The sequence below is a fragment of the Pseudopipra pipra genome, chromosome 15 (genome assembly GCF_036250125.1).
Source record: "Pseudopipra pipra isolate bDixPip1 chromosome 15, bDixPip1.hap1, whole genome shotgun sequence".
NCBI classification, from domain to species: domain Eukaryota; kingdom Metazoa; phylum Chordata; class Aves; order Passeriformes; family Pipridae; genus Pseudopipra; species Pseudopipra pipra.
In genome coordinates this window covers 287601-313966 of record NC_087563.1, presented here as the reverse complement: position 1 = coordinate 313966, position 26366 = coordinate 287601, and the positions used below count along the sequence as shown (strand labels likewise).

The 26366-nt window shown below is 42.1% G+C and overlaps 1 protein-coding gene and 1 long non-coding RNA gene across 7 annotated transcripts in view; both read right to left on the bottom strand.

The window, feature by feature from the left end:
* Window positions 1-26366, bottom strand: part of KCNIP1 (potassium voltage-gated channel interacting protein 1) — a 467950-nt gene that overhangs the window by 292934 nt on the left and 148650 nt on the right. Inside the window, exon 1 of one of the 5 annotated variants that reach the window (XM_064671391.1) lies at window positions 1403-1518. The exons of 2 other annotated variants lie outside the window; for them this stretch is intronic. Coding sequence is in view for 1 of the 3 variants with exons in the window: in XM_064671386.1 (XP_064527456.1) it covers window positions 1082-1142 (61 nt within the window). In the remaining 2 variants the exon portion in view is untranslated. 2 more of the 5 variants (XM_064671388.1, XM_064671386.1) reach the window with 2 other exon arrangements.
* Window positions 16435-26366, bottom strand: part of LOC135422323 (uncharacterized) — a 37022-nt gene continuing 27090 nt past the window's right edge. Inside the window, exons 2-4 of one of the 2 annotated variants that reach the window (XR_010434429.1) lie at window positions 19310-19385; window positions 19114-19232; window positions 16435-17996 (exon numbers count right to left, since the gene is read on the bottom strand). This is a non-coding gene — a long non-coding RNA (uncharacterized LOC135422323). Of the gene's footprint in view, window positions 17997-19113; window positions 19386-26366 lie in introns of both variants that reach the window. The other variant, XR_010434428.1, reaches the window with a different exon arrangement.

Genomic DNA, 26366 nt, shown 5'->3' with positions numbered 1-26366 from the left:
TGTTACCAGGAATGCAGAATTTTACACTTGTTCATGAACTTACCACAATTAAATCCCCAGCACAGCTTGTGCCCATTTCTCTTTTGAGTGATTACTTGGTGTTTGATATTTCTAAGTTAGTTTTTAATTTAAATTGAAAGAAAATACATACCAACTTGCAGTTCAAAAGTATATATAACTGAGCTACAGATCCAGTGGAAAAGGAGATCTATCCTAGGAATATTGAGAGACTGTTAAATGCAGAGGTTCTGGCAGGGAATATTTACAAATAGCAGAAAGACTTGCTGAAGTTACAGAGTCATTCTTTTTGTTTTCCAAACAATACTCATTCTGTACAGTATAGATGTGCCCCTGACAGTGCTTTCAACTTTCTGCTCAGCAACACCCTAGAATTCTTGAATTAACCCTGAAAAAAACTGAGCAAAGCTCAAGCAAATACTACAAAAACCAGACCTCCTGAAAAATCAGTATTTACAGACAATATTTATGGATTTAAGGATTGAAATTCCTGGGATTGCTGCTTACTCTCTCATTTTTTATGAGCTTCTGCTCCTCTCCTCCTTTACAAAAACATCCTAATTTTTTCCCCTCTCGATAATCTTTATAAAACACACATCATTAGTACTGCACACTTTGTGTTGGATTATTGAATATGCAACACTGACTCTAACAATACTTCCTGAGACAGAAACCCCAAGGCATTGGGAAGAATTTGCTGTGTATCTACATTTTATTTCCTATTCAAAGGGTTTATAAAGCATGGGATTTGGAAATAAACAGGTCTCTTCTGCAAGTGCTCTGCATATGGAGCCACTGAGTTTCTCCTCCTCATACATGCCTGCATGAAGGATTACAGTATTTCAGATGCTTTTCAACCCCCAAGCTCCTCCACAGCAATTTTCTCATGCCCACAGGTTTTTCCCACCACATTGCATCCCACTCTCCTCTGCAAATTACAGCTCAGAAAAACATTGCCAGGTTCCTTGCAAGTGCCACATGTTCATATTCTCCCTTCCTAATACAAATTTCTCCCACAGCAAATATACGAAAGGGACAGAAAAAGCATAATAGGAGGTCTTACCTTTTGATGGTCTTCTTTGTTTTGTTTGTAGAGAAGAGAATGTACCCATTACAGCACCCATTGCAAAAGCTACTCGTGAGTTTTTGAGGAGGATTTATTTTGGCTGGGATTTTTTTTTTTAAATATTCTTACCCTACCCCTCCACTGACAGTGAATAAAATCTATGTGAAATGCCCCCAAGAACAAAGCAAAAGAGAGGAAGTCAAGAGAAGAAAGAAAAGAAGGAAGGAGGAGGGAAAAAGAAAAGCACTGCAGCTCAGCGTTCAGCAAGCGTTAAGCTTTGAGGTTTTTTTTTCAGTCAACACACATGCACTGACTCACAGCCGGCTGCACTGTTATTATTCAAAACAGCTCCCCATCAAAATTTAAATGCTAGGTAGATTCCCTCAGACCAGAGCTGGCAGTAGATGCATCAAAATATTTACTGGAGCACAGCCACATAAACACACAGGGTAATTCTTCCTCCTGTTCCCTTATGGCTCCAACCAGCAGCCTGTAGGTCTAGCGAGAAAGCATCAGTGCAGCTCTTCCAGTGAATACTAAACTGGAGTCCTGTAGGCATGCTGAGGGTCTCGGAGGGGAAGCCAGGGCTTTGGGCTGGGTACCAACTCTGAATGAACAGAAATCTGAGTGGGAAGCGATAGTGAGCAAGGCATCAAAGCCCCAGCTGTGTGGGCTGCGTGCTCCTGCTAATTAAGAGTCTGACAGAAAGGTGGGAAGCAGCAATTTTCAACAGTCTTCTCAAGCAGAAAAGTCAGAGGAAAATTACTAAGTGCAATGGGGGGAAACAGAAAATTTCACCACAGTCCTTTTCCTTCATATCCTCTCTCAAACACCAGAAGTACATGCAAGATAGTTAATAACTTATTTTTCTGCCAAGTATGTATGTGCACACACTTTTTAAGGAGACTAAACCAATAAACTGTTGAAACAAAACTCTGCAAACATCCAGTGGCTAGGAGAAAGTAGGACAGTTCCCAGCATTTTTTTCAGTTCTGTCATGTTTCAGAAAATCAGCTACGCATCTGGTTATGTTTCCTCAGAAGGTGAAAAAGCAAGTGCTCAGGTACAGAAGGAGTTAAATATACTGAGACAGGCTTCGAAACCCGAATTAATTTCCTACTTGCACATGGTGACTGAGATTAAGGCAGTACCTGTGCAAATACTGTATTTTTCAGAAGAAATTCATTCCTATACCGGACACCATACCATGTTGTCTCACCGAGTTTCCCCAGCCTTCCTCTAACTTTGCAGTAAAGATTCCCTCAAACACAGATGCCAGCTCCCCTAGGATCAGCAGCTGTCCAGCACTGGTGTCCCTGGAGGTGCAGCCCTGCCTCACCTGCTCCTCATGTGCTGCAGCAATGCTGTCTTTGCGTGCACAGCTGTATTTCAATCCCCAGCCTATACCAGCAAAGAGCTTCCCATTAGTTCCTGGTTCCAAAAGCCATTACAGAAAATAGTTTATTTTTTCTTGTTTACAACTCATTGAACTTTTTGTGAGGAATGCCTGGGTGAAGGTACTGTTTTAAATACCAAAATCCTAAACTGAAACACATCAGTTTGCAGGCAGGTGCAAACTGCCTGAGACTTGGGGCACACAGGGGCCTTTGTCATCGTGGGAGGAGCCTATCCTGGCCTGAGCAACATTCCCTGTCTGCCCTCATTCTTCCCCTCCTGCCAGCCACAGCTGTGGGCCCACTGCCCCTGAGGTAAAGGCTTCTCCAGCCACCCAGATCCAGATGGGGATCCCTCAGACTACATCGATCTCTACCAGGCACTGAAAAGCTGTGCAAGGTTCTTAAGCTCTTTTTTAATTTAAATATTTATATTTATTTTATTAATATTTTATTTGCATTTATGCATTAAAATATTAGATAGGCTACAGTGGGCATGTGGAAAATCACTGCTCTTAGCACTTGTGCAGACATCAACGGCTGGAGAGTGACCAGAGGCCACGGCAGATGTCTCCAAGATGTCAAAAATGGAATCTTCTATCTAAGCAAACCGTTACTAGCAGAAGTCATGCACTGCCAAAGTTGCCACTCAACCATGTGTCCCATCTACATCTTTTAAGTATCTTCAGGAATGGTGATTGTCTCAGTGCCCTGGGCAGCCTGTGCCAGTGCTTGACCACCCTTTTGGTGAAGGAATTTTTCCTAATATCCAAACTAAACCTCCCCTTGAGGCCAATTCCTCTTGTCCTATCACTTGTTACTCGGAAGAAGAGACAAAACCCCCATCTGACTCTAACCTCCTTACATCAAAAAGCACCTTGAAAGTAGCTGGCTTCAGGATTCCTCCTGACATCGGTTGGATCCCAGCCACACAGAAAGAGCTTGGCCTGGGAGTGACAGATCAGGCTGCCCATATGGTGAGATACCAGAGACAGAAGTAATCTGGGAAGACAGAATTGCACCCTTGATGGTGCACTGTTGTTTACTTGAAAGAGCATGGCATATGAAAGCAGAGGGCAAATGTAACTATTCAGTTTTCTTTGAAACTTGAAAGAAAGATCTGTCTTGGCTGGAAACCAGTATTGACAGATCCATATGAAATCATAGGGATAAGTGGTTGCAAGCATTTTTATTTGTATGGCTCAAATATACAAGAATGAGGAAAAGAGGGACCATGTCCGTGCCTTGGCAGATGAGCAGAGATTCCCAAATCCCCAGTTCAAAAATCAGATGCTTCCTCTCACAGCTGAAAACTAAGACCTCAGAGGAACAGAAGCATCATAACCACTAAAGAATTAGGGTATTTGCCACAGCAGGCAGGAATTCTCTTTCTCCAAAGATCATCATCCAAATTTATCAACCTAAGAGAGAAATCTTTGAGATGTAACAAGTGCTGGTGGTCATTCTCTATCTGAGGAGTTGAATATTTTTCAGAGTATTTCCTTTAGAGGCAAGAAGCTGCCTGAGCACTGTGATGGTGATGGTGAAATGGTGATGGTGATGGTGAAATGCACAGTTGTAGCAGTGTGGGTACCTAAGCCAGCATCCTGGATAGGAGCTGCTATCAGAGGAGCAAAAGTCCCTCAGGAAAAGGAGACACTATGTTGTGCCGAACCTGACTGCAGCCCCAGAAGGTATTTGCAGCCAGAGCCCAGCCACCTCCCACTTCCCAGTGCAGGGAGAAACTCCGGCGGCACATTGTGGGACTCTCTCATGGCATGATTCACCACAGTCCTCAAGTGCTTGCTTGCATAGCTGAAGGTATGTACCACTTCCTGATGCTGGTGCTATGCCTAAATCCACCTCCTTTCCCACAAAAATTCACCCAACAGGTACGTGACTTATGCGACCATCCCAGCAGTCACCGCTAAGGAGGGAAGAGTCCCCCATGAGAAGGGGCCGCAAGTGTCACTCAGATGATGGGTAGACACAAGCTAGGCATGCACAGATACAGCAAAGGGTCCATTAGGGTATGCCTCTGTCCCAGAAGAAGCCTGTATACACCCTCTCCTGAGCTAGGTTAGCAGACAGATATGTCCCCACTGGTTACCACTAATCCATCATTATTGTCTGCCAACCATTAAATCACGTTCCATCCTTTTATCACTGCTGTATACTATATAAACTCTGCCTACTGACTACTAGAATCATGACCTAATACTATTCACTAATCCTCTTCCTGATTTCTTTCTGCCTCATAACTCTATACTATTGCTCTTAATAAGCATCTGTGAGACTTTGAAACATCAGAGCAAAGCAGTAAGACACTAACAGTGATTCTGGATGTAGCCAGAAGGCTTGGTCAGAAAAAGAAATTCATTATTTTTAATAAATGCAGATATAGCATCTTCACTTACGCAGTCATATCACTAGCTGGCTGATATCAGTATCTCCCAGGAGCAAGGCCAGAGGGATTGGTATGGCTCTGCGCCCTGACACAAGATCAGGTCTGCTTCCAACTAAAGATGGGTACTGGTCTGAATCGGAGCCAGACCACCCCTGCATTGTATCTGGCTTGAACTACACATTTCTGGCATTTCTGTGGGCATATACAGGAAAGTAAAGGGGGAGGTTGGTTTTTTTTCATCATGCAGAAATCTGGACCACTATCAGGAAAACACCACCTCCCTAAGCACTGTTACCTAGGGACATCCCTGGGTTATCAGCCATCCTCTCCTGCAAGGCACAGGTGGAAACATCTGCCTGCAGCACTAGCAAGGGAATGCCTCAGATATACCCAGATTTTAAAACTTTGTGGACATCGGTGAAATTCATTCTGGTGTATTTTTTTTGTCTCTCAAAGTACAGCAATGAGCATGCACATAACAGGAACACAAATAAAACCTGAAAACTTCCTGTCTGTAGCAAGCCCTTGTCATTCATTCTGTATCTATCACTTTGAAGTGCTTCCAGGTAGGCTCTGTTTTAGAAAGCCTAAATAGAGCTTGAAGTGACTTACTCCCCTTCTGAGTATTTTAGGAAGGAGACCTTGGCTAGAGTTTCTATGTGCTTTAAACTAAAGGACTTTCCTATTTCATATTCCAGTAACTAACACTTGTTTCAAGGAAGCATTTTACATTTACCCAAGGAGTGCTTCACTTTAAGGCAGAGGTAGAGGTGATTTTCTGCTCACCTGAGCAGGTACTCTGTAGAGCAGTTTCTCTATAGGCTGGATGTACACAGAATCCTTCCAGCAAGCAACTGAGAGCATACAAGTAGCAGACTAGGAGCTGGGATGATGTCACTCGAGCACTGACACAGAAATGCAAGGACTGCTGCTGTCAGCTGTGTTCACACGACTGCAGATTGGTCAAAAATCTGCAATAGGGACCCACTGGCACTGGCCCAATTACTGTCCGTGCTCTAGCACAAAACCACTTCCACCCATGGTGACAAGCAGTACAGACACAGTACAGTTGCTCCTGTGATACTCTGGACATGGATTCCTCCAACAGGGATGGCAGCTGCGGGGAGCAGAGGAAATGCATTTTGCATTTATTGCACAGACACCAACACAAAGCCCCCTCGCAGAAGTTGCCCATTCATCAGGAGAGCTGCCCACAGGCTCTTGTCCTCTCTTCCAGCTCCCTGATTTACAAAGTAGTTCATGAGATATTGAGACTTGGCTATCCGCTAAAAAAAAATCAAAAGCAAGAAGGAAAATAATCCTTTTTTAAGTAAATCAAATGAGAGTTTCCGTTGCTTAGCAAATTTTTAACCAGTTGCTGTCCTCAGCTGTCTGTGCCAGAACACCCTCTACTGAGTGCTTTGTCTGACCCTAAGCCCAAGGCTCTGTAGAAGACCTGGCAGGAGCCTTCCTGAGCCACTACCAGCCTGATTTCTGGAGTCATTGCTTGCTTGAATGAGGACTTACAGATAGCACATTCACCTCAATATACCAGAGCACTCCAGACATTCCCCCAGTGCCAAAGGACTCATCCTTCAGGTCTTCTCGGTGCTGAGGCTCCAGGTATTAGCACTTCACACGGTCACAGACCAACCAAGGAAGACCAAGCTGCAAAACCATAGTAGGAAATGAACAAAAATAGGTCCAGCTGGACACTGAAGAGAAGAGGAAGACCATCATACCATGTGCATACAGCTTGGGATGCTGGCAAGGCTCCACAGCGCAGCGCCCCCAGCACTGACCCTGCAGGACTCCAAGAAGCAGGAGAGAGGTGAGCGCATCATTTCTCTTGCAGTACTAGTCATCGTTTTCCTTTATTCCTCTGCTATTACCAGAAATAACTCTTTGATTAGACAGCTCAGATTTTAACTACACTAACCAATACATTTAAGAGGTGTTTCTTTACTGCAAATATGTATCACTAACTTACAGAAATTGGCCCAGTTCAAAGTAGGAAGGCTGACAGCTAAGTCCATCTGCTGAGCAAACATGAAGAGTCACTGCAAAGACCTACAGGGATAAATGGAAGTAGCATGGGACAATCTGCTCTGCCCCTGGAAACAAGCCTGATCACAGAGACACCAAGAGGAGGCAGTTTTTTGCTGTTCTATACCTGTAAAAAGTGTTTGGGAATCTTTGTGGACCATCGTTTACCTTTTTATCAATGCAAGGACTTAAGAAGTATCCCTACTCTAGGTTTTCACAAAGTCAGAATTCACCACATATGTATTGTTTTTTCAGCACCTATTTTTTTGAAGTATTTCTTCCATAAAAGCAACAACACATAAGAGCATAGTTTCATCCTTTCTTCTCCTCTTGTGAGCCATTATAATAAATGAGAATGTTTTCAGAGGCATCTTTTGCTCTCTGTAAGGACAACATAGCAGAGCAAAAACTATTAAAATATTCATTACTGCACCTTTGCAGGCCCAAAAAAGATTCCCATGTTAGCTAGCTTTGTCAGACCTCAAAGGCTAGAGGTCCTCCCTTCCATTTTGATGGAAATTTATTTTTCATTAAATGAAAGTCAGTGAATAATAATGCTGAGAAATCAGGTGGAGTAGATGAGACTTTAAGTTTTGGGATCATCTAGATTTTCATGTAAATAAGGCAGTGACAATATGAAAGCATTGGAAAGGCACTTGCCTTCCAGTCTATAGCAAACACAGCTATGCAAAGACGAACAAAGTAAATGCAATAGTCACTTCATGCCACTAAACGGGGAACAAAAAGCCAGGTGGTGATGTCTGAGCAATAAAGGGTACTCCTCCTCTTTAAGAGCCCAAGGAAGAGAGTGGAGAACGAAGCTGGAATTTTGTATCCTATTGCTTGCTCAGAGAAAGCAGTCAAGCATTCGTCTCCTGAATTCAGTCCTTGCTCAGCTCTTGCCTTTCTTTTTGCAAATACCAACACAGTCCCCACTGCAGCCACATATGGGTATGCACGGACATATATATTTGGGTGCTTAAAGAAAATTAAATGAAAAAGGAACAAGGGATTGTTTAACCTATGTGAGGCAGCACAGTGAAAGCTGAACAGAAAACTACATCTTTGTCTGCTGGTTCTTCTTTGTTATAGTAATAAAACTGGGCAGATCTCCACGGAGCAGACCTAATGTTTGCCCTAAGGATGTCACACTCAAAAACAGACAGCTGAGAGCTCAGGAAGGGAATACTTTACATTTCTAGTAACAACTTCAACAAAACACGAGAAAGATACTGATTTATATCTTCAGTTGGAGTACTTCTGTAAACAAGGGGAAACTGTTTCCAGATAAAAACTTGAAAGAACAGGGGAGATACAAGCACTCTCCTGAAGGGTAGCAAGGAGAAATGCCTGATGGCGGGAGAGGGGGGCATGCTGAAGGACCAGTGAGCACAGCTGTCCTCGCACACCACTGCCAGTGGGAGGGAGCAAACGCGGACAGATGGGCAACAGGGCACCATGATGAATCCTGTAAAGGTGACAACAAGAAACAGCCAGGTAGAAGGCTAGGGAGACAGGAGATGATCAGAAAAGACTGCCAGCATTGCTGCGACAAAATAAAAAGGAAGGTGGTAAACAACAGTGATGTGAACCGCTCTGGAGAAGGGCCAGAGCTAAACAGAGGCCAGGAAGCAGGAAATAGGAAATGGCTGTGCTGCCCTCCAAAACACAAGGCTTTGGCAAGGAAGTTCACACAATCACAGAATATGCCAAGTTGGAAGGGACCCACAAGGGTCATCAAGTCCAACCCTTAGGCCTACACAGGGTCATCTTCAAGGGTCACACCATGTGCCTGAGACTATTGTCCAAATGCTTCCTGAACTCTGTCAGGATTGGTGCCGTGATCACTTCTCTGGAGAGCCTGCTCCAGTGCCCAAGTTGACAGTAAAAGGTGCGATTTAGTGATAGGGAAACAGAAAACCTGGAATAATTTCATAACAGCATCTATCTGTAAGGGGAAGGACAGGGATCAGTCCTGAAACCAGGCTGTGGAGCCAGCGCACTCAGAGTAAGAACAGGTCTGGCATGGCCAAGGATGCCTGGGAGGAGGCTGCATGCAGAGGAATCAAGAACTGCAACCTTTAGTTCTCAGGATACCAATACAGTGATGCCTGAAGAGGAAAAAGCTCACTTTTCAGTAATGAAAAGCCATCTATTAGCCCATGAAATTTCTTTGAACATTGTGACAAGTGAAGCTTTGCCTTTCCAAATTATCAAATCCATACAAGAGGAACTTCAAGATGGTTTGAAGTAGAAAACCCCAGAGAATATTAGTCAGAATCATCAGCCACAGAGAAGGCTAAGAAGCAGGACACCAGCACTAGACTGTGCAACCATGACAGAAGAGGGTAATGCCATTTGAAAAGTAGTGTATGGATGTCATGTAATGTGCTGAGGAGTCTCACATACAGAATGAGTGAATGGGTTTTTAAGGGAACTTTGACAGACAGTGGTAACACAAGACCCCAAAAGCCTTTTCCCTTTGCATGAAGAGAGACCAGAGCAGATGCTGCACCACATTGTGTACCACAAAGTCTGATCATGATTGGCTTGTGTGAGGGGAATATGCTAACCTGGCCACCAGATGGGAGTATATTCATGGTCCCTGTGATAGCACTGACTGCAGCCATGGCAATATTCAAAAAGTAGGGACTTGGCTGCTAAAAACACCACGGGGAACATCAAGCAGCCAATACCAAGTACCAGGTACCTGCACAAACCCAAAGCTCAGTAAACCAACTTTTCACCTTTATACATGAGCACTTCTATCACATCACAGCCTCCCTGAACATTACAGAGAAGTATACACTAAATCCACAGGCTCAGAGTGATGTATATTGTAACTAAGCACAAAGAAATTTCCTGGGGAACGCACCTGTTTGTGAGCATGATGTCAAGGATATCTCTCCCAGTTGCTGAATGGCATGTACTTATCCCTCGCTCACACATTCAGCATCAGCTTGGCACTGGTGGAACTTAAAAACTAAGCAAGCTGAGTGACAGACAGGAGTTCAATGGTGGTTTGTTCCAAGAAGCATTAAAGAGAATACATCAAAACTGTTGGAGGACAGAAAGTGTGTGAACACTTTCTATTGCATTTCTGCGACCTTTGCCTTGGCATGGCTGGGTGCAGACAGTAAAAAATACTATGCCACTAATATGGCTGCTAGTCTTGTGCCAAGGTGAAGGAGTTCTTTTGGCAGGTAAACAAGTTTTATGGACACCTGTTGTGGTCCAATTAGTACTGTACAAAACAGTATGTTTTCCTTATGTATCCAATGTAACCTGGAAAGAATCACGTCTGTGTGTCACAAGCAGTATATAAGCTGTCTTTTCTCTAATAAAGCGGACATTTTTGCCAATCATATTGATTTGTGAGCAATCTGTCTATCACCCTCCACCGATACAAAACTATATAAACAATGTGAACAATAAATGTCAGTCCAGGTTAACAGCTTCATTTCTGTCTTGTGATAATGGTCAGAGGCCTCATTGTGAGAGAAAAGGGAATTTTTAATTATTTGGTATTTCCATGAATGACTGATAAATTAACTCCAAGCAATTCTACAGTCAGTGAGCTCAAATTAGGGAGGAGAAGAGGGTAGAGAAGACATTTGGATGATCTCAGATCTCTCTTTTGCTTTAGTGAACTCCCAAGAAATGTGCCAAACTAACCACGTACAATTCAGGTCACTGAACAGCTGCACAAACTGCTGGGTAACTAATGTGGATAGTTAACCAGCAATTTTTATTTCACATTTCATTTCTCACTATAGGGCCTTGTAAAAGAGAACAAAAGAAGCCATTAGACACGCCTAGGTAAGTTCAGCTAGCGTCAAGTTAAATCACATCAGACAAAAAAAATATTTTAAATAAGGAGATATTCTGTTTGTACATTTAATCATAGAATTTTTTAGGTTGGAAAAGCCCTCTAAGATCATGAAGTCCAACCATTACCCAGCACTGCCAAGTCCACTACTATACCATGTCCCCAAGTGCCACATCCATACATCTTTTAAACACTTCCAGGGACAGTGACTCTACCACTTCCCTGGGCAGCCTGTTCCAGGGCTTGACAGCCTTTTCAGTGAAGAAATTTTCCCTAATATCCAATCTAAACCTCCCCTTGTTCAACTTGAGGCAATTTCCTGTTGTCCTGTCTCTATTACTTGTGAGAAGAAACCAAGCTCCACTACCCTCCTGTCAGGCAGCTGTAGAGAGTGAGGAGGTCGCCTTGAACCTTCTTTTCTCCAGCAGAGCCTCCTGAGCTCCCTCAAGCTGCTCCTCATCAGATTTGTGCTTCAAACCCTTCTCCAGCTCCATTGTCCTTCTTTGGACATGCTCCAGCCCCTCAATGTCTTTTTTGACATAGGGGGCCCAAAACTGAACCCAGGAGGCGTGGCCTCACCAGTGCCCAGCACAGGAGGATGGTCACTGTCCTGGTCCTGCAGGACACACTGTTACTGGTATAACTGGTATAACTGGCCATTGATGCCATTGACCTTTTTGGTCACTTGAGCAAGTGCATTGGTACCGTTTCATTCTGAATGTGCTAGGAATGCAGGCCAGGCATGGACACTCCCCTGGCCAGGTCCTGCTAGAAGGTGCTCTAGAGAAGTCAGAATTTTTAGTTTTCTAATCATCAATAGCATCACGCTTTAGGAGAAATGATGTACAACATTAATTGTCTCATTTCTTAATTCAAGTTAAGCACCATTTTCTTAACAAAGATTCATAATTTTGTGTTCATGTTCTATGCTGTCATTTTTCCTGCCTGAAAAAAAAAAAAAAAAGGATTATTCCAGTAAAATCTTTGCTGTCTGAAGCTGGATAAAACAATGCGTTAATGTGGAGACTAGCTTGGCAGGCTTCATAAAAATAAGGTAAGCCCCCACATCTCCCATACTTCCAACCAAGTTTACGTCTCTGTGAGTTTTCCACCTTGCAAATGCATATCTCCTGATGCTCTGCCTGTAAACCTGTGTGCAGTAAATTCAGAGTTTGGTTTTTACACAAAGTTGCACCTCAGTACATCAGCATCAGTCTAGCATATCCCCTGGGAATATTATACCTCATCATTATTGTGTCTTAAACTATACTATATCTGGATGTAGTATGGATGTAAGATGGAGTAGACTTTGCTGCAGTGAACATGTTTTGTTCACATGTGGTGCCAGCTCTGAATATCCAAGCAAAACCAGACTGTATCCAATACTCTGCTGTAGTCACAGCAATCCCAGACAAAAGCAAGCTTAGGAAGGGCAGTGGTTTATCAGTATCCATGCAAACAGTCATGGGGAATTCTATCGTCCCTATGGAAACCTCAAGGTCTGTGACACATGCAACAATTACTGCCAGCAGTCAGTATACTGAAGTCGTTTACCAAATTAAAATAGAGACTAAATTGCAGCAGAAAGCTCATTACTCCAGCATACATATAAAAGTAATGTAAATTAAGTAGGATTGGGGATGACTGAGAAAGTAGCATAGTAGTGTGATCTACAAACTGAAACCTCCTTACCATGAGACCCACAAGACAAAATAATGTTTGTTCTACAGTGGGTCTACAGGGGGGAAAAAAAGAAATAATTTTAAATAGCTCTCAAGTTGTTAAAATCACTGACATTTCCAATAAATGTTTTCAAGTCTGACAAAATCCTGAAACTATAATGGAAGCCAAATCCTACCTTCCTTTGAACAAAAGAAAACAGCAGTCTTTGGGGAAAAAAGGTTTGAAAAAAAATCTGTTTCTTAGGCTATTTTTTATCTAGATTCAGTTGCATTCCTATGTGGCAGAACTGTGTAGAACTACAAAGACATGATGTGAAAAATACAGTTAAGACACTCAAAAATCTTGACAAATCTGGAGGTTTCTGCATTTTGCAGAGAATCACCTCTTTGGGGGAATAACTGCAGGATTTCTGTAATATGAGTCTCTCAGCCGTGAGTATTTCCATCTGTAACTCCAGCTTAACTTCATTTATGTGAGAGAATTCACATTAAGGTCACAGCAGATGAAAAATGCTTCCAATAAAAGGGATATATGCTATTTCTCTCGTGCTAGCTGTGGACTGAATTGTAACTATTACAATTATATAATAATATTCATCTTGATGCTGAAGTGCCCCCAAATCACATCATTGGTGACAGATATTTTCAAATTATTTTCAATACACCAATCCAGATATTCTCTGGACTTAATAACTAATTAAAATATTCCATTTCAAGATGTACTAATGGTAGGGTGGAGACAGCTGCAAGACACATTGTGGCACTACTTCCACTGCTGGCAGTACATTGGTGTTTGCAATAACCCCAGCTAAAGCAAAATCAAATGCACATATTCAGGTCAGAATATCTGCATTATTTTTAATTTACTCATTGGAGAGTATCTTTCAGGACTGAGTAGCAACACGTTTTGAAACACATCACCTTTAAAGTGTGAGTTCCAGGCCAGACTGGATGGGGCTTGGAGCAGCCTGGTCTAGTTAAGGGTGTCCCAGCCCATGGCAGGGGGAAGGAACAACATAGTCTTTAAGGTCCCTTCCAACCCAAACCTTTCTAGGATATGATTCTGTGAGTTGAACAAGCCATGGTGACAGAGCACAGTTCCTCTTAGGCACAGAAGTGCTGCCAGGGAAGCAGCATCCCTGCTGTGCTACCAGGGCCAAACCCTCAGCTGCAGGAAGGACCAGCACACCATACTGCTTCAGGAAACTGTGCCGCTTTCACATACACACAGGAGTCAGTCAAACATTCCCACACCTCATGCATAGTCCTCAAACAGATACATTTGGACAAAAGAAGAAGTTTCTGTTTCAATAATATTTCCAAAGCAAAATTAATCTCTTGTCCATTGAGCGCTTTTCACATATGCAGAAAATTGTATTGTTGTTTTTTGCTGTTTCCTGCTCCTCTTATCAGCATCCAGAACATACCTTCCAAGAGTCCAAGAAGTTGAGCCATACTAGATTAGTGCAAGTAGCAGACAAATTTTGTTATTTGTTACGGGAGACTCATTTCAAACCACAGACTGCCTGTACACTGAGAGGGGGCATTACTCTTCTCTGGGCAAACCAGGTATCTACTGCAGCAAACACAGGATTACCAGCTGCTATCTGACCTGTCTGGATTTCTTGCAGGAGAACCAATGTTTTACTCAAATGCTGGACAATGGGTGAGTGATTAACGTTCCCATAGATGGCTCCTCAGTAAAACTCTGTTGCTAATCTGCACAGGGTGGGAATTTTTGCATCTCTGCAGAGGAGCAGGGTATCACTGAGCTTGCCTCTCAGTGGAAGAAAAGCTACACTTATACAAAAAAAACCCCAAAACCTACAACTTCTGCCACACCATGGAGCACATAGTTACTAGCTAGACAACTACAGATCAGCAATTTTTGCATGAAGCTCATGAATGATGTCTCATCAGCCACAGATCAGTAAATTCCAGTCAGCCCTTGTTTTTTTTTCAGATCCCCTCCATTATTCTTTGGTTTAGATTTACTTCTTGCCAAAGCAACAACAGTGAAAAAATTGATAGCCAACTTACATGAAACAAATCTTCTGCAATCCCCTTTTATGAGTTGTGAAATTTGTCAGCAAGATTTCATGAATCTAGTGGGAAAAGCACTGGAATAAAGCAGCCCTCAGGAACCTAAAGGATGCAGGTTGGCTTACAGCTGGGCAGTGGGCTCCTCAGGGTCCCAGGGCAGAGAAGCGCCCACCACTGCTGCTCTGCCTGTACTTTCACCCTCCCCAATTTACAGAAGCCCCGGAGGTAACCACCCACTCCCCCCCAGGACCTAAAATATGTATTATTTTCTCTCTTTAATGCATTTAGATGAGAAAATCGAATATCACCCTGCCCTTTCACATGGAAGGATAAAAATCCCTCCAAATTCACTGAGTAACACCAGGAAAAAAATGGGAATGAAGGTTCACTGCTTCTGATCTTAGCAGAGTCACTGGCTTCACTGTTCTAAGATACAGGTGTAAAAAATATGCAAATAAAGTGATTCTTTGTTCCTGCTGTGGGTATTGAAGCACTCCAGGTACATAAATCTAAGTCACCTAACCTCTTACAATAAACCTCCTACCAGGGTATATTGACCTTTCTCAGTCTTCTAATATGGGCCTGGCAATCTAAACAAAACAGTATCCTGTAATAACTAGGAATTACTGCCAAAGACATGGAAGAGATGGAAAAAATAGAAGCAGAAAGAAAAGAGATCCCTGTTGCACCAGGATCTGCTCAACTCTACCAGATTAAATTCTGAGGAAAGTCACAATGAAAATTTCATAAATTCCTCAATTTGAGCAAGTGTTACACAAAAATTGAGTGTATTCCCAAACTGAAATTTAGATTATGCTTTGTCAAATACTTAATATGTGGCTAAACACATGTATAGCCATCGTTCTAGAACTGAATATAGAGAAATATAAGTATTTGCCCAGCTGCAGGCTCACCTTTGTAAGCAGAGCTCTGGCACAGCTGCTCTCAGTCCCAGACAGTGAACATGGGTCAGCTCACCTGCCTATATGTACCCAGTGCTGCCTAATGGACTTACGGGGAGTCAGTTCCTGGTCCAAAGGGAGCTGTCTGTAACTTCAGGTTGAAGTAAAAGTTTAACCTGTCTAGCCCAGGGTGTGAACGATGGACAGATCCTAAGGACAGTTCTTCCAGCACTGAGCTGCTACAAAAGAAGGGCTTGTGCCAGAGCTAAGCCTGACCTAAGTGATGAAGTTCTCCATTTGAAATAAGAGCCAAGTCCAAAGGGGCTTTGCCACTCATCTCTGCTTTGCATGTCAGCTTCATGGGATAGATGTTATAAAGCTACAACTTGATACATTTTGCAGCAGCAATAAAAAAAAATAAATAAGAGTAATGAAAAGCATTCATGATAATTTAATTTCTTTTTATGTTGGCAAATACATGACCCTTTCTACCCATAAATCCATGTTGGTTAAAGAACTGATGCATCATCATGGCTGGGCTTCGCGAACGAAGATTTGGGGAGGGCTCTACCCACGTCTGTTACAAGCGCTTTGGTGGCTAAAAAGGCCAATATGAGATAGACACGTCCGGTTGCAAAAGGCACAGCAGAAAGACTCCTTAGGTGGTAAATTCTGCAAGGCACAATTCTTTCTGTGTTGTCTTTTCTCCTCAAGGGTGATCCTGTTGCGTTCTCAAAGGAGACAGCTGCGTTATAGATGGTGTGTCTCCAGACCTCCCGGTTGGAGGCCAGAGTAGAGCAGTTATGATGGTCAATATGGCCAAGGCTGAGATGTTGTTTCAGGGAGTCCTTGTATCTCCTCTTCGGGGCTCCTCTCTTGCGGCAGCCAGTGGCGAGTTCACCATAGAGCAGGATCTTAGGGAGGCAGTGGTCCTTCATCCTGGAGACGTGCCCTGCCCAGCGCAGCTGTGTTCTCAGCAACATGGCCTCAATACTTGTGACTGCTGCTTGCTCTAGAGCAAATGTATTGGTCACATAATCTGACCAGTGGATGTTCAGGATTGTGCGGAGGCAGCGTTGATGGAAGCGTTCTAGGAGATGCAGGTGGTGGCGGTAGATGACCCATGATTCAGATCCGTATAAGAGAGTAGACAGCACAATGGCTCTGTGAACACTGATCTTTGTACTTTTCTTCAGATGCAATGTAAATCTAAAACATTGAGACTTGTGTTCTAGTTGTTATAGAGCTATTCAAAAGCAATTTCCCCTTTGTTTCTTGATTATAAACATTTATTACGATTATTTTTCATGCCCTCCTGTCACAGGTAAAATAGCTGTGCCTAGCACTTAAATTACGTCATTCAACAACCTTGCTTATGTTAATAGATACTAAATATATTAACAAGGCATGGATTAGCATAATATAAGTATTCACACACGAAAACGACTGGTCAAGATAGAAGCAAAAGAGATCAGTGTCAGCATATGCATTTGAGATTGTTCCAACAGTACAGCCACTCCAACATTATTAACATTTTTTAAGGACTGTCATATATAAAATATGCTAAGCTGTGTCATAGATAACCCTGAGAAGGAGCTTGCTGCTCTGGTGATGAGCAACAAATCTCTCCACTGGATGACTGAATGAAGTTACAGATATTCATGGGAAAAAAAGGATAGAGGACTAATTATTGGTGAGAAAAGCTGTTTTCCACAAAGAGCTTACACGCTCTGGCTCTTCAAGATGCTGAACACAGCTCAGAGGCTGGGAAAGAAAGGGGCCCAGCTCTAGAAAACAAATTCCATAAGCAAACAAACCATTACAAGCAGCAAACTTGAAACAATTTTAGATAAATTCCACTTATGGATAAATGCATCTGTATTTCACATGCACCAATATCAAATTTTTCCTCCTTCACTAATTAGCATCCAAATATCTAACACTTGCTTTATCTAGAGGATGAGGTCTAATGCTACCTCATGTCCATATTCCCAGTGTTCACTATGCCTCAACTGCACCCTATGTCCAAGGTCAGACAGCAATAAAAGTGGAATTCAACAGGTTCTAAGGCAGCTGAAGAAAGGAGCACCAGGTTGAGCTTTAGGGAGTCACATGGGAGGATGAGCAAGACAAATAAAATACCTGACAGGTTTGTTACAGCCAGACTTTCCCTTTAGTCTCACAGTCAGCCTTGCCCACAAATGGTAAAAGCACCTGAAATACTGAATTAGGGCAGGTAGAGAGAGCACATACACAGAGCGAAAGAGAAACAGGAAAGGAGGATTAAAAATCTTACTTCTTTGAAATTATTTGATCCTTTGCCCACTTGATAAAGCATCACTTCACCAAAATGGTCTTCCTGGAGCACTAGGAGGCATTACAGGCTTGTTACATTTTGGCTGATCTTGAGTGCACATGATTTCATCCAGCATTTCCTCCCCTTCTCCTGACAAGTTTCTATAAAGGTGGTGTCTGACCTTCACCTTGCCAGGGGAGCACTGAGGCTGAGAATTCATCAAATCTCTCTGAGAAACGTCTGCTGCTTTTGTCAATAAATTGCTTCTTGAAGCCCTGCCGAATTTTTCAGTGACCTCTTGTTCCTTTCGTGTCTGAAAAAATTTCAAGTTCTTTAACTTTTTTTGCAATCTTTTCTCCCTTCCGCTTTGCTTTTCAGCCTTCTCCTACATTGTGTTCAGCCTTGCTCTTTGATCTTCTGATCATTCTTGTAATGTGTCCACTCACCCAAACCTTTCCAAAGCTGTTTTGGAAGGCTGAATTTGAAGGATCACCAGCCAGAGACACATCACCTTCCAGTGAATACAGTCTTGACCAGCAGTAAAGCTGTAACAGGGCATATTTTTCCCCTGATTGCATATGTAATCAAATATTCATTCTCACATTCTGTTTAATGATGGTGACTCCAAAGAATTCAAAGAGTATTTTCATTGTAATATTTTCTAATTGATTCCCTTAGGAGGTGGAAAGACCTGAACTAGATGTACTTTCATGGCTTCATCACTATTTTGAGGTACATAATACACAACTTCAAATGTATCACAATTGTTCCCTGCAATTAATACTTCCTTTTCATTTTTTTTGCCATTAATATAATTTTCCCACAGTCTAGTTAAGTGCTGTAGCCTGCATTTATTCTATCACTGATGAGCTATTGAACAAACCAGTACAACAGACCAACATAACTTGTCTTTTTTATAACATTAGAACTTACTTCTGATTTAATTCCAAAGCATCTGGACTTGTTTGTATCAAGTTAAAGACCTTTCCAGGTCCAGGAATGCTGGGATCAACACATCCAACAGGGCAAGATTGCTACTGCACAAGGGTTGTTGACTTTGCTTACATGTTATTAAAGATGCCACTTACTTTTTCTCCACCTCGCCTTTCAGTACAGGAGGCCTATGTTGGGTTGCTACTCATATCGCTTATCCAGCCCAAGCTGAAAGTCTGAACAAGCAAATCACAGACATGACCTTGCTTTCTTCGCTGCACAAATGACGACAAAGGCTGCCACCTTTACAGAAACCAAGCTCGCATTTATCTCTGTGATAATCTGTCATAAAGTAAAAAACACTTCATTTTACCCCTCAAAACCCATGTAATTATTCTGCTAGCTTAGACAGGTTGTTTCTTCTATCATTTTAGCTTATTAAATATTAACAGATATAAAAACGTCCAGTAGTTCAGGACAGCTTCTTGGGGACCCACCTGTACCAGAAGTGCAGGTAAGAGGGATAGAGCACCCATCATTGAAAGCACACAGCCAGTAGGTCCTTGACTTTCTAAGACACATGGATCATGCTCCACTTCAGGTTCAGTTCTGTTTGCTGTTTTGTAGAAACTCCTGTTAAGGTGAGATACTTAGGAATTCGGACATCAGTTTACTTTTAATGGATGTTCTAACCATTTAATTTGTCTTCAGAGGGTAAAGACAGTCCCAAGATCTGTCACTTGAGGACCTTTTATGCATAGTAAAAGACCTACAAGGAAGACAGGAGCAGCCAGTACATGTGGTGAATGCCGACAGAAACCCTTGTGCTGGTGGCATAAGGAAGCAACACAAACATGCACGCTAAGACCATACCAGCCAACCTTCCTGGGCTTGCTGGATCCCACTGACATCTTCCCAGACATGGTTAGGCATCAAGCAGCCTAGACTTGCATTTTCAACCGACATATCATGAACCCAACATTCAACAAGAGGCTTAGTTGTAAAATCCAGTTGAAAACTTCTAAAAAGCAAATCTGAAGATATTCACTCATAGAATCAGACTAGCAGGAGCTAAAGTTTAACTAAGTCTAACACTGATGCAGTGCAGCTCTGGTGTGTTATCCTTACAGAACATCCCCCTCAGGAATGTGACCAAACAATGCCCTATTTGCAAATAGGGCAAATCAGTGGTGAGCTGAGAGGGGCACCAGGCCAGGCCAGGGTACGCTGAAACCAGTCTATGTATGGCCAGTCTTCGTGAGCGAAGATTTGGGAAAGGTCATTAACCCTTCGAGCCTGCGCAGTGGCTTTTTTAGGTGAGACACAGTGTGCGCTGAACTGAGCCCACCCTTTAATCCTGAGGTTCTATTCAACCTTGAATTAACATCCTGATGATGAGGCAACCACTGGAGTCAGATGGCTCTCACCCAATCACTTTATACTATAAATGTCCAGTCCACTTTCATACAGTCAAGTTCTTCTAACATAACTCTTCTTGGGGTGCATGTGTGGAGATTCCTCCCTTGGGTGGGGATGACCCTCAATGATACTCCTGGAGGTTGAGAGAAAGAGATCTCCCCACAAGCATTGGTGTAGATGAGTTACATTATGAGAAATAAAATAATCTGGTTTTATTATAAGTAAAGTTACGTAAGTGGGAAGCGGGGTGTTGGGACTTCCTTCTTACCTCCCATTTAATTTTATTTCAGGCGTCTCGCGAAGATTGTAAGGTGAAAGGCCCCGTCAGGGCTGTACACCAAGGGAATATTGCGGCCGAGGTAGGATACAATATATAGATGGAAAATTTACATCGGCCACGTGTCTTTGTGTGCAGGGGGGTCCCCCTGTACATGTACAGAGGGGTACGTCACCAATCAATCAAGATGTACAGGGGGTATGCCCTGAACCAATCAGGTGGGAGGGTGACACCCACCCGCCGGTTTGAAAAGTACCCTTTTAAGGTAAAATGCTTGTTACCTGCTGAATATTCAAGATACTGAGTAACTGAAGAGTATAAAAAAACACGGGCTCTTGGAGGGGTGTGCTTTTCCAGGCGGGCGGCTTGGGACTGCACCCAGCGCTGCAAATAAAGGATCCTTTTCTGTAAGTTTCCTTGTCCTGCGAAAGTTTTTTGCCGTTTCTATAAATTGACTGAAGAGAGTTTTCTCACAACATCAATGTCTAATTAATAAATATTTCTTTTTGCTAGCTTTAATATAATTGTTTCAATAATTGCTTTAATATAGTGCACTATTACTATACTACTACTAGTTTTTACCTTTTATATTGTGTAGTAAATAATTCTGATTAAGATCTTTTGTCTGATCACTTGTAATAATAAATGATTCATTTTATATAAATATTCTCAGTTTGCCATCATTAAAACCTGCAGAACAAAGTGATTCAATCACATCTTTATAATTCCTTAAATTTAAACCATTGACAAGATCTGAGGCTAAGACTGCATCCAGGCTCCTCTCTGAAAAGGAGTTTAGAAAGCAACAGGATCCTTTCTGCACCTTGAGACTCAACAGCAGGGTTTCTTTAATAAACTTTGTCTAAAAGCTCCTATTCCCACCCACGACAGTTATCAACCTCCAAAACAAGGAGAGTTGTATATCCATCCATCCACTCAACACTGAATTATCCCTTTAAAAAGAACCCATCAGACCTACAGCAAGTTTCGAATTCCTGAATAACCACATTGCTAACAGACCATCTCCAGGGCTGGCAAAACAAGGTGGAAGCAAAATGCAAAGCCAGCAGGGTATGACTAACAAACCAACTAATCACATCTCAGAGCAAAGGCTAGAGAGTATTTGCCTAAGCAAAGAAATCTGGAAATTCATCAATACTGAAAATTCTGATAGCCAAAAAAAGTAGGTAACGCAAATTTTATCATGTATTTACATTAAACACTTTGGACAGTAAAATTGGTTTGAGTGTAGGGCATACTTTTGTGGGTGAGATATTAACAGAAACCACCTCGCACTCAGGTAGGGACTCTGAAATGTGCTGTGTTTCTCCTCACTGACATTATTGCATCTCAGTCTTCCCAGGAGAGCAGAATTCTTCAGTGAAACAAACTGCTTTGTGTATCTAAAGCTGGGACACTTCTCAAAGTCAGTCATATTCGCAAACAAACAGGATGTGAATTTAGCTAGCATTAAGAAAGGTTTCACTCCAGATACTTCAATATGTCACTAATGTTGTATTAAATAAATATCCTGCTGTGCTTACTTTTATTCCTTAAATTTAGTCCCTGCTGGTACAAGGTGCAAAAGTGCTGTGCACATACAGAAACATTGGCACAGTATAGGATATTACTGACTCAGATATATTTATCTCAAAATAACTTTCAATAGAAATTAAAATATGTTAGAACCAGAATCACAATGCCAAAGGCTTCAGCATTTGTATTTGATATGGTAACTCATTGCGAAAACTCAGGGAAACTCACACTTCAGCCCACGGCCTGGCTGCAGACTGTGGCCACAGCTCTGCTAAAGACATTTCTGTCCTTCATCCCTTCTCCCTAAATCCTCCTCTCCTTTCTGCCATGGATATTGCTGCAGCAAGGCTCTGCAAAGCACTGCCCAGCTCTAGTAGTCTAATATGAGTGCACAGCACAGGGACAGCCTTGGGCTCTAGCACAGCCAGAACACTGTTTTTATGTAGCTTCTTCTCTGTAATTATCAAAATGTCACCTCAAAATTGCATGGTAGAATTTCAATTCATTTTTAACTCTGTAGAAGATGATTGTGGCTTTTAAAAGTTCACTTGATATCAAAACAGCCTAGAAAGAGCAAATGTAATTAAAATCCTCCAGGAACATCGTGATTTATTGATTGATTACAAGTTTATTTACCAGTAGCAAGCGAAGGAAACTGCAAATCAGAAAAACAAGTCAGCTGCTCTCAGCACATAGAACTGGCCCTGGATTTGATAATGTCTATTTTTACAAGTTACTTACTATGGCTATAACCACATGGAGATTTCACCAGCTGCCCAGAAGTACACCATAAAGCACAAGAAAGGGGATATGTCTAACTTCTAACATTTATCCATATATTTCCACAGATTTTCTCAGCAGGTGTTTGTGTTCAAAACCAAGATTCAAACTTGCATAGAAACTGCCTTCCATAGCTGCTCCAGACAGGGGTTTGCAACCAGCCAGTAACAGACTTACGTATTACATGGGCATTATGTACATCTCTAGTTCCTTTAGCTCAATAAAGATAGAAATAAAACATTTGTTACGCTTTTTCCATTCTTAAAAAGAAAGGAAAATACAACCAGTCATTGCAGCATTCAAGCTTCAGTAAAAAAAAAAAAAAAATCATGTCAGACTGTATTGTCCAACCATTATAAAATACAGGTTTCATATCTCTCCCAGCTCCAATTTTTATGTGAGCTCGCAGAGCATGGGTACTGCCTTGTGATATCAGTTAATGCCTTGTTCAGAAAAGGGTATTTTCAGACACAGCTCCCAGACTTACAGTGGCTTTTTCACAGCTGTAACATGCAGAAATAGAGTATTTAAACTCCAGTGAGACACCCAGTGACAGCATTTCTACCTCCGAGCTTTCTCCTCCCTCTTCAGTGTTATATGTGATAACCTTCCTTCAGAAATACTTTCTCTTTTCCTAAAATGAATCAGTTCTTAGTGGATCCTCCACTCATTTTTCTAATGGTCATTGATATCTTAAATTTCTCTCTTTTCACTGGTGTTCCAGTGCCTTCCAGTTTTGTATCATCTGCAAATTTCATTAATGTCCTGTTTAACAAATCTTCAGCAATGAACTAAACCCTGCAATGGATTCTGGCAGCTCTCCACATCGCCTTGCAATGTCAGTGTGCTCCCTTTGTGTCAAATCTTTCAGCCAGCCAGTCACGCCATCGTGGTCCTATTTGAGACCAACTGTAACTTTTTTTTAATGGAAATCTGAATGAGGAGATATCAACTGAGTTAGTGCAATCCAAATTTATCACATTAGGTGCATTCTCTTAATCCACTGAATCAGTTACAGCAATAATTGAGTGAAAGTAAATTGGTCAAGATCATTATAGATAAAACCTTGAGACAGAGCACTGGAGAGATGTTAAAGTAGGTATCTGTAGAGAGAAAGTAGTTTTGAAGTGCAGTGCAACCCAGCTAAACTACTTCAGTAGTAATTGCACAGTCAGCCATGTTAGACTAATTATTGTTTAAAATAAAGAAATAAGTGGGAGACAAATACTGTTAGTCAGACCGCTATGCGGAGACTCAAGGTTGATCTGGGGGAACTGCTCCTCTGGTTCAAGCAGTGGGCATAGCAGCCTGAACAGAGGCTACTGAACAGGCTTTGGTGGTAGAAAGCCCAGAGCAAGTAACCTCCTGATTCATTACTTGCAAATAAACCCAAGATCTGGAGCCTTTTTTCACTTTCTAGAAAATCACTGTTTGACCCTGAGCACCCCATTTAATTTCTTCAGGGCTCATTGGCATCCCAGATGTTTCTCATGTCACAGGTTGTGATGTTTAATGATGGAGCTGACCCTCTTTATTTGGGTGTGACACATAGGCTATGAGTACACTAGGCAGGGATACACAAAGTGAGCAAAGCCAGCTTAGGCATGGCCCAGCACAAATTCACCAAACAGGTCTGACAATTCAGCTGCATTTGCACACCTTGCACAAAAGCACAATTTCTGCAGCTGCAGATCTTACCTGAGCTGCACTGCTGACAGAGCACAGCACAGAGGTGATGACCAGCAGCAGTGTGGCAACGGGGAGCCTGTCAGCTCCCAAGCTCTTGTTTAATAACTGGCTTCACCTACTCTCACAATGCTGCAGCTGATTTCCAACAAGTGCACCATGACCACAAGTCTTAAGGGACTTACGATTGAGTATCCACATTTCATAAACACCCTAAAATGTTTAACAGAAAATTTCCAAAACATGAGAATTCCCAGAACATGGAGTCAAACCACCAAAGCAGCAGTACTGTGAAGCTCCAAGCTCAGACACTGCAAAGAGAAACGTATTTCGGTCACATACAGAAACTCTTACTAACTTTGAACTCCTTCCAATTCTGCATTGTCCCATTGTGCAACAAGCACTTAATAAATGCTATTTTACAACTCCCTGCTCATTTTCAGCACTTAAAAAAACTTGTCTTGCTCTGATCTGTTCTACTTTCACTTAAAGCTAGCACTTCAGGAAAATGCTATATGCTAACTGTATATCAATCATCAAACAACATCTACAGGTAAGTAGAATCCAGTTGTCAAGATATGATAACAAGTACTTTTGCATCAGTTTCCACTTCAGTTTGACTTAGATTTTGAAATACATCACTGTGCATCCTACATTGGTATTAGCAAAGTCTTAAAATGGATGCCTTAGGATTCTTAAGATTTATAGTAAATATGTATTTTTAGTATGGCTGTATAGAACAGCAGTTGACAGTTACCAACCCCTGTTGTCATGCTTCATATGGAATTTTCTTAATTCTTCAGACTTTGTTTAATGTTCTTTTCAAGGGAAAGGCTCTAGCAAGCGCATCTTGTTTGGGATATGATGGACCGGAATAATAAGACTGTAGCCAAAGCAACCTTGAAGACCCACGAACCTTGGAGGAGCTCCAAGAGCCAGGCGTGCTGTGAAGAGAAGGAAGATGAGGAAGAGGTCTTGAGACCTCCGACCTAACTCCAGGGAGGTGTGCCAGGGGGGCAAATCTGGAGAGGTCCTGGGGGTGGATAGTTCTCGGATTGGATGGATTAGTACTATAAAATTGTAGAACCCCTGAACACTGACATGCACTTTATGTATTTGCTGCACCATAAAGCACTTTATTAAAAGAACTGTTTTCCACCTTATCTATTCTAATATTGTCCAGAAAGTTTTTTCTGTTTTAGGCAACAAAATCATCAGAATTCAGGGAAGACTTACAGCCAGTTTCTTGCATTAATCAGTTATGACCAGACTTGGCTACAACGCAGGCTTCTACTATTTACTACTGACATATACTTAAGTCAAATTTTTTTCTGCCTGATTTATAAGGATTCTAACACGAATATTAAATACGAGCCATTACATTTATTTTGACTTGGTCAGGTTGTCTTAATTAAGAATCCTATTTGGATTAATACAAGGAAATCTCTTGCAGCTCTGAAAAGTCTGGATGTAAGAAGGCTTCTCTTTGAAGTGCAGTATTTAGGTAGAGACAGCTTAAGCAGTGCCTGTTGGTCAAGCTTCACATTTAACTGTTTCAGGCCTGTAGTCTGAAACACATTTAACTATTTCAGGCTCAGGTATCTAATGTGCTACGAGCTCAAGTGCCCACAAAATTACAACACTGCCATTGTGCTGCCAGCCCAGCAGCACCTTTTTCTCTCCCACATGCACTGCACAACACTGGCCAGGTGAGGAAGGAGGGGTGGTTTTCCCTCATATGACAGTTCTAGTGGCATTTCTCAGGAAAGACCCCAGGGAACATGACTGCAGTCCTTGCTGTGGACACCCTTTCTCTTCTCTCTCATTGCTCACTCACACATTTTCAGCAGACAGCTGCTCAAAGGAGTGGCCCTCCTCCTGACCCAGTAGCTATGAATGGCCTGCAGTCCCCTGCATGTCCACTTGCTTCATGAGCATTGCGTCAGAAGAACAAATGGGTTTTCATGGCTACTCCGAAAATAAGTAAGCCAAGATGCTCTCACTGATGGAAGGAATTAAATTTTATATAGGAAGTCCCTCAACAAGAAGCCT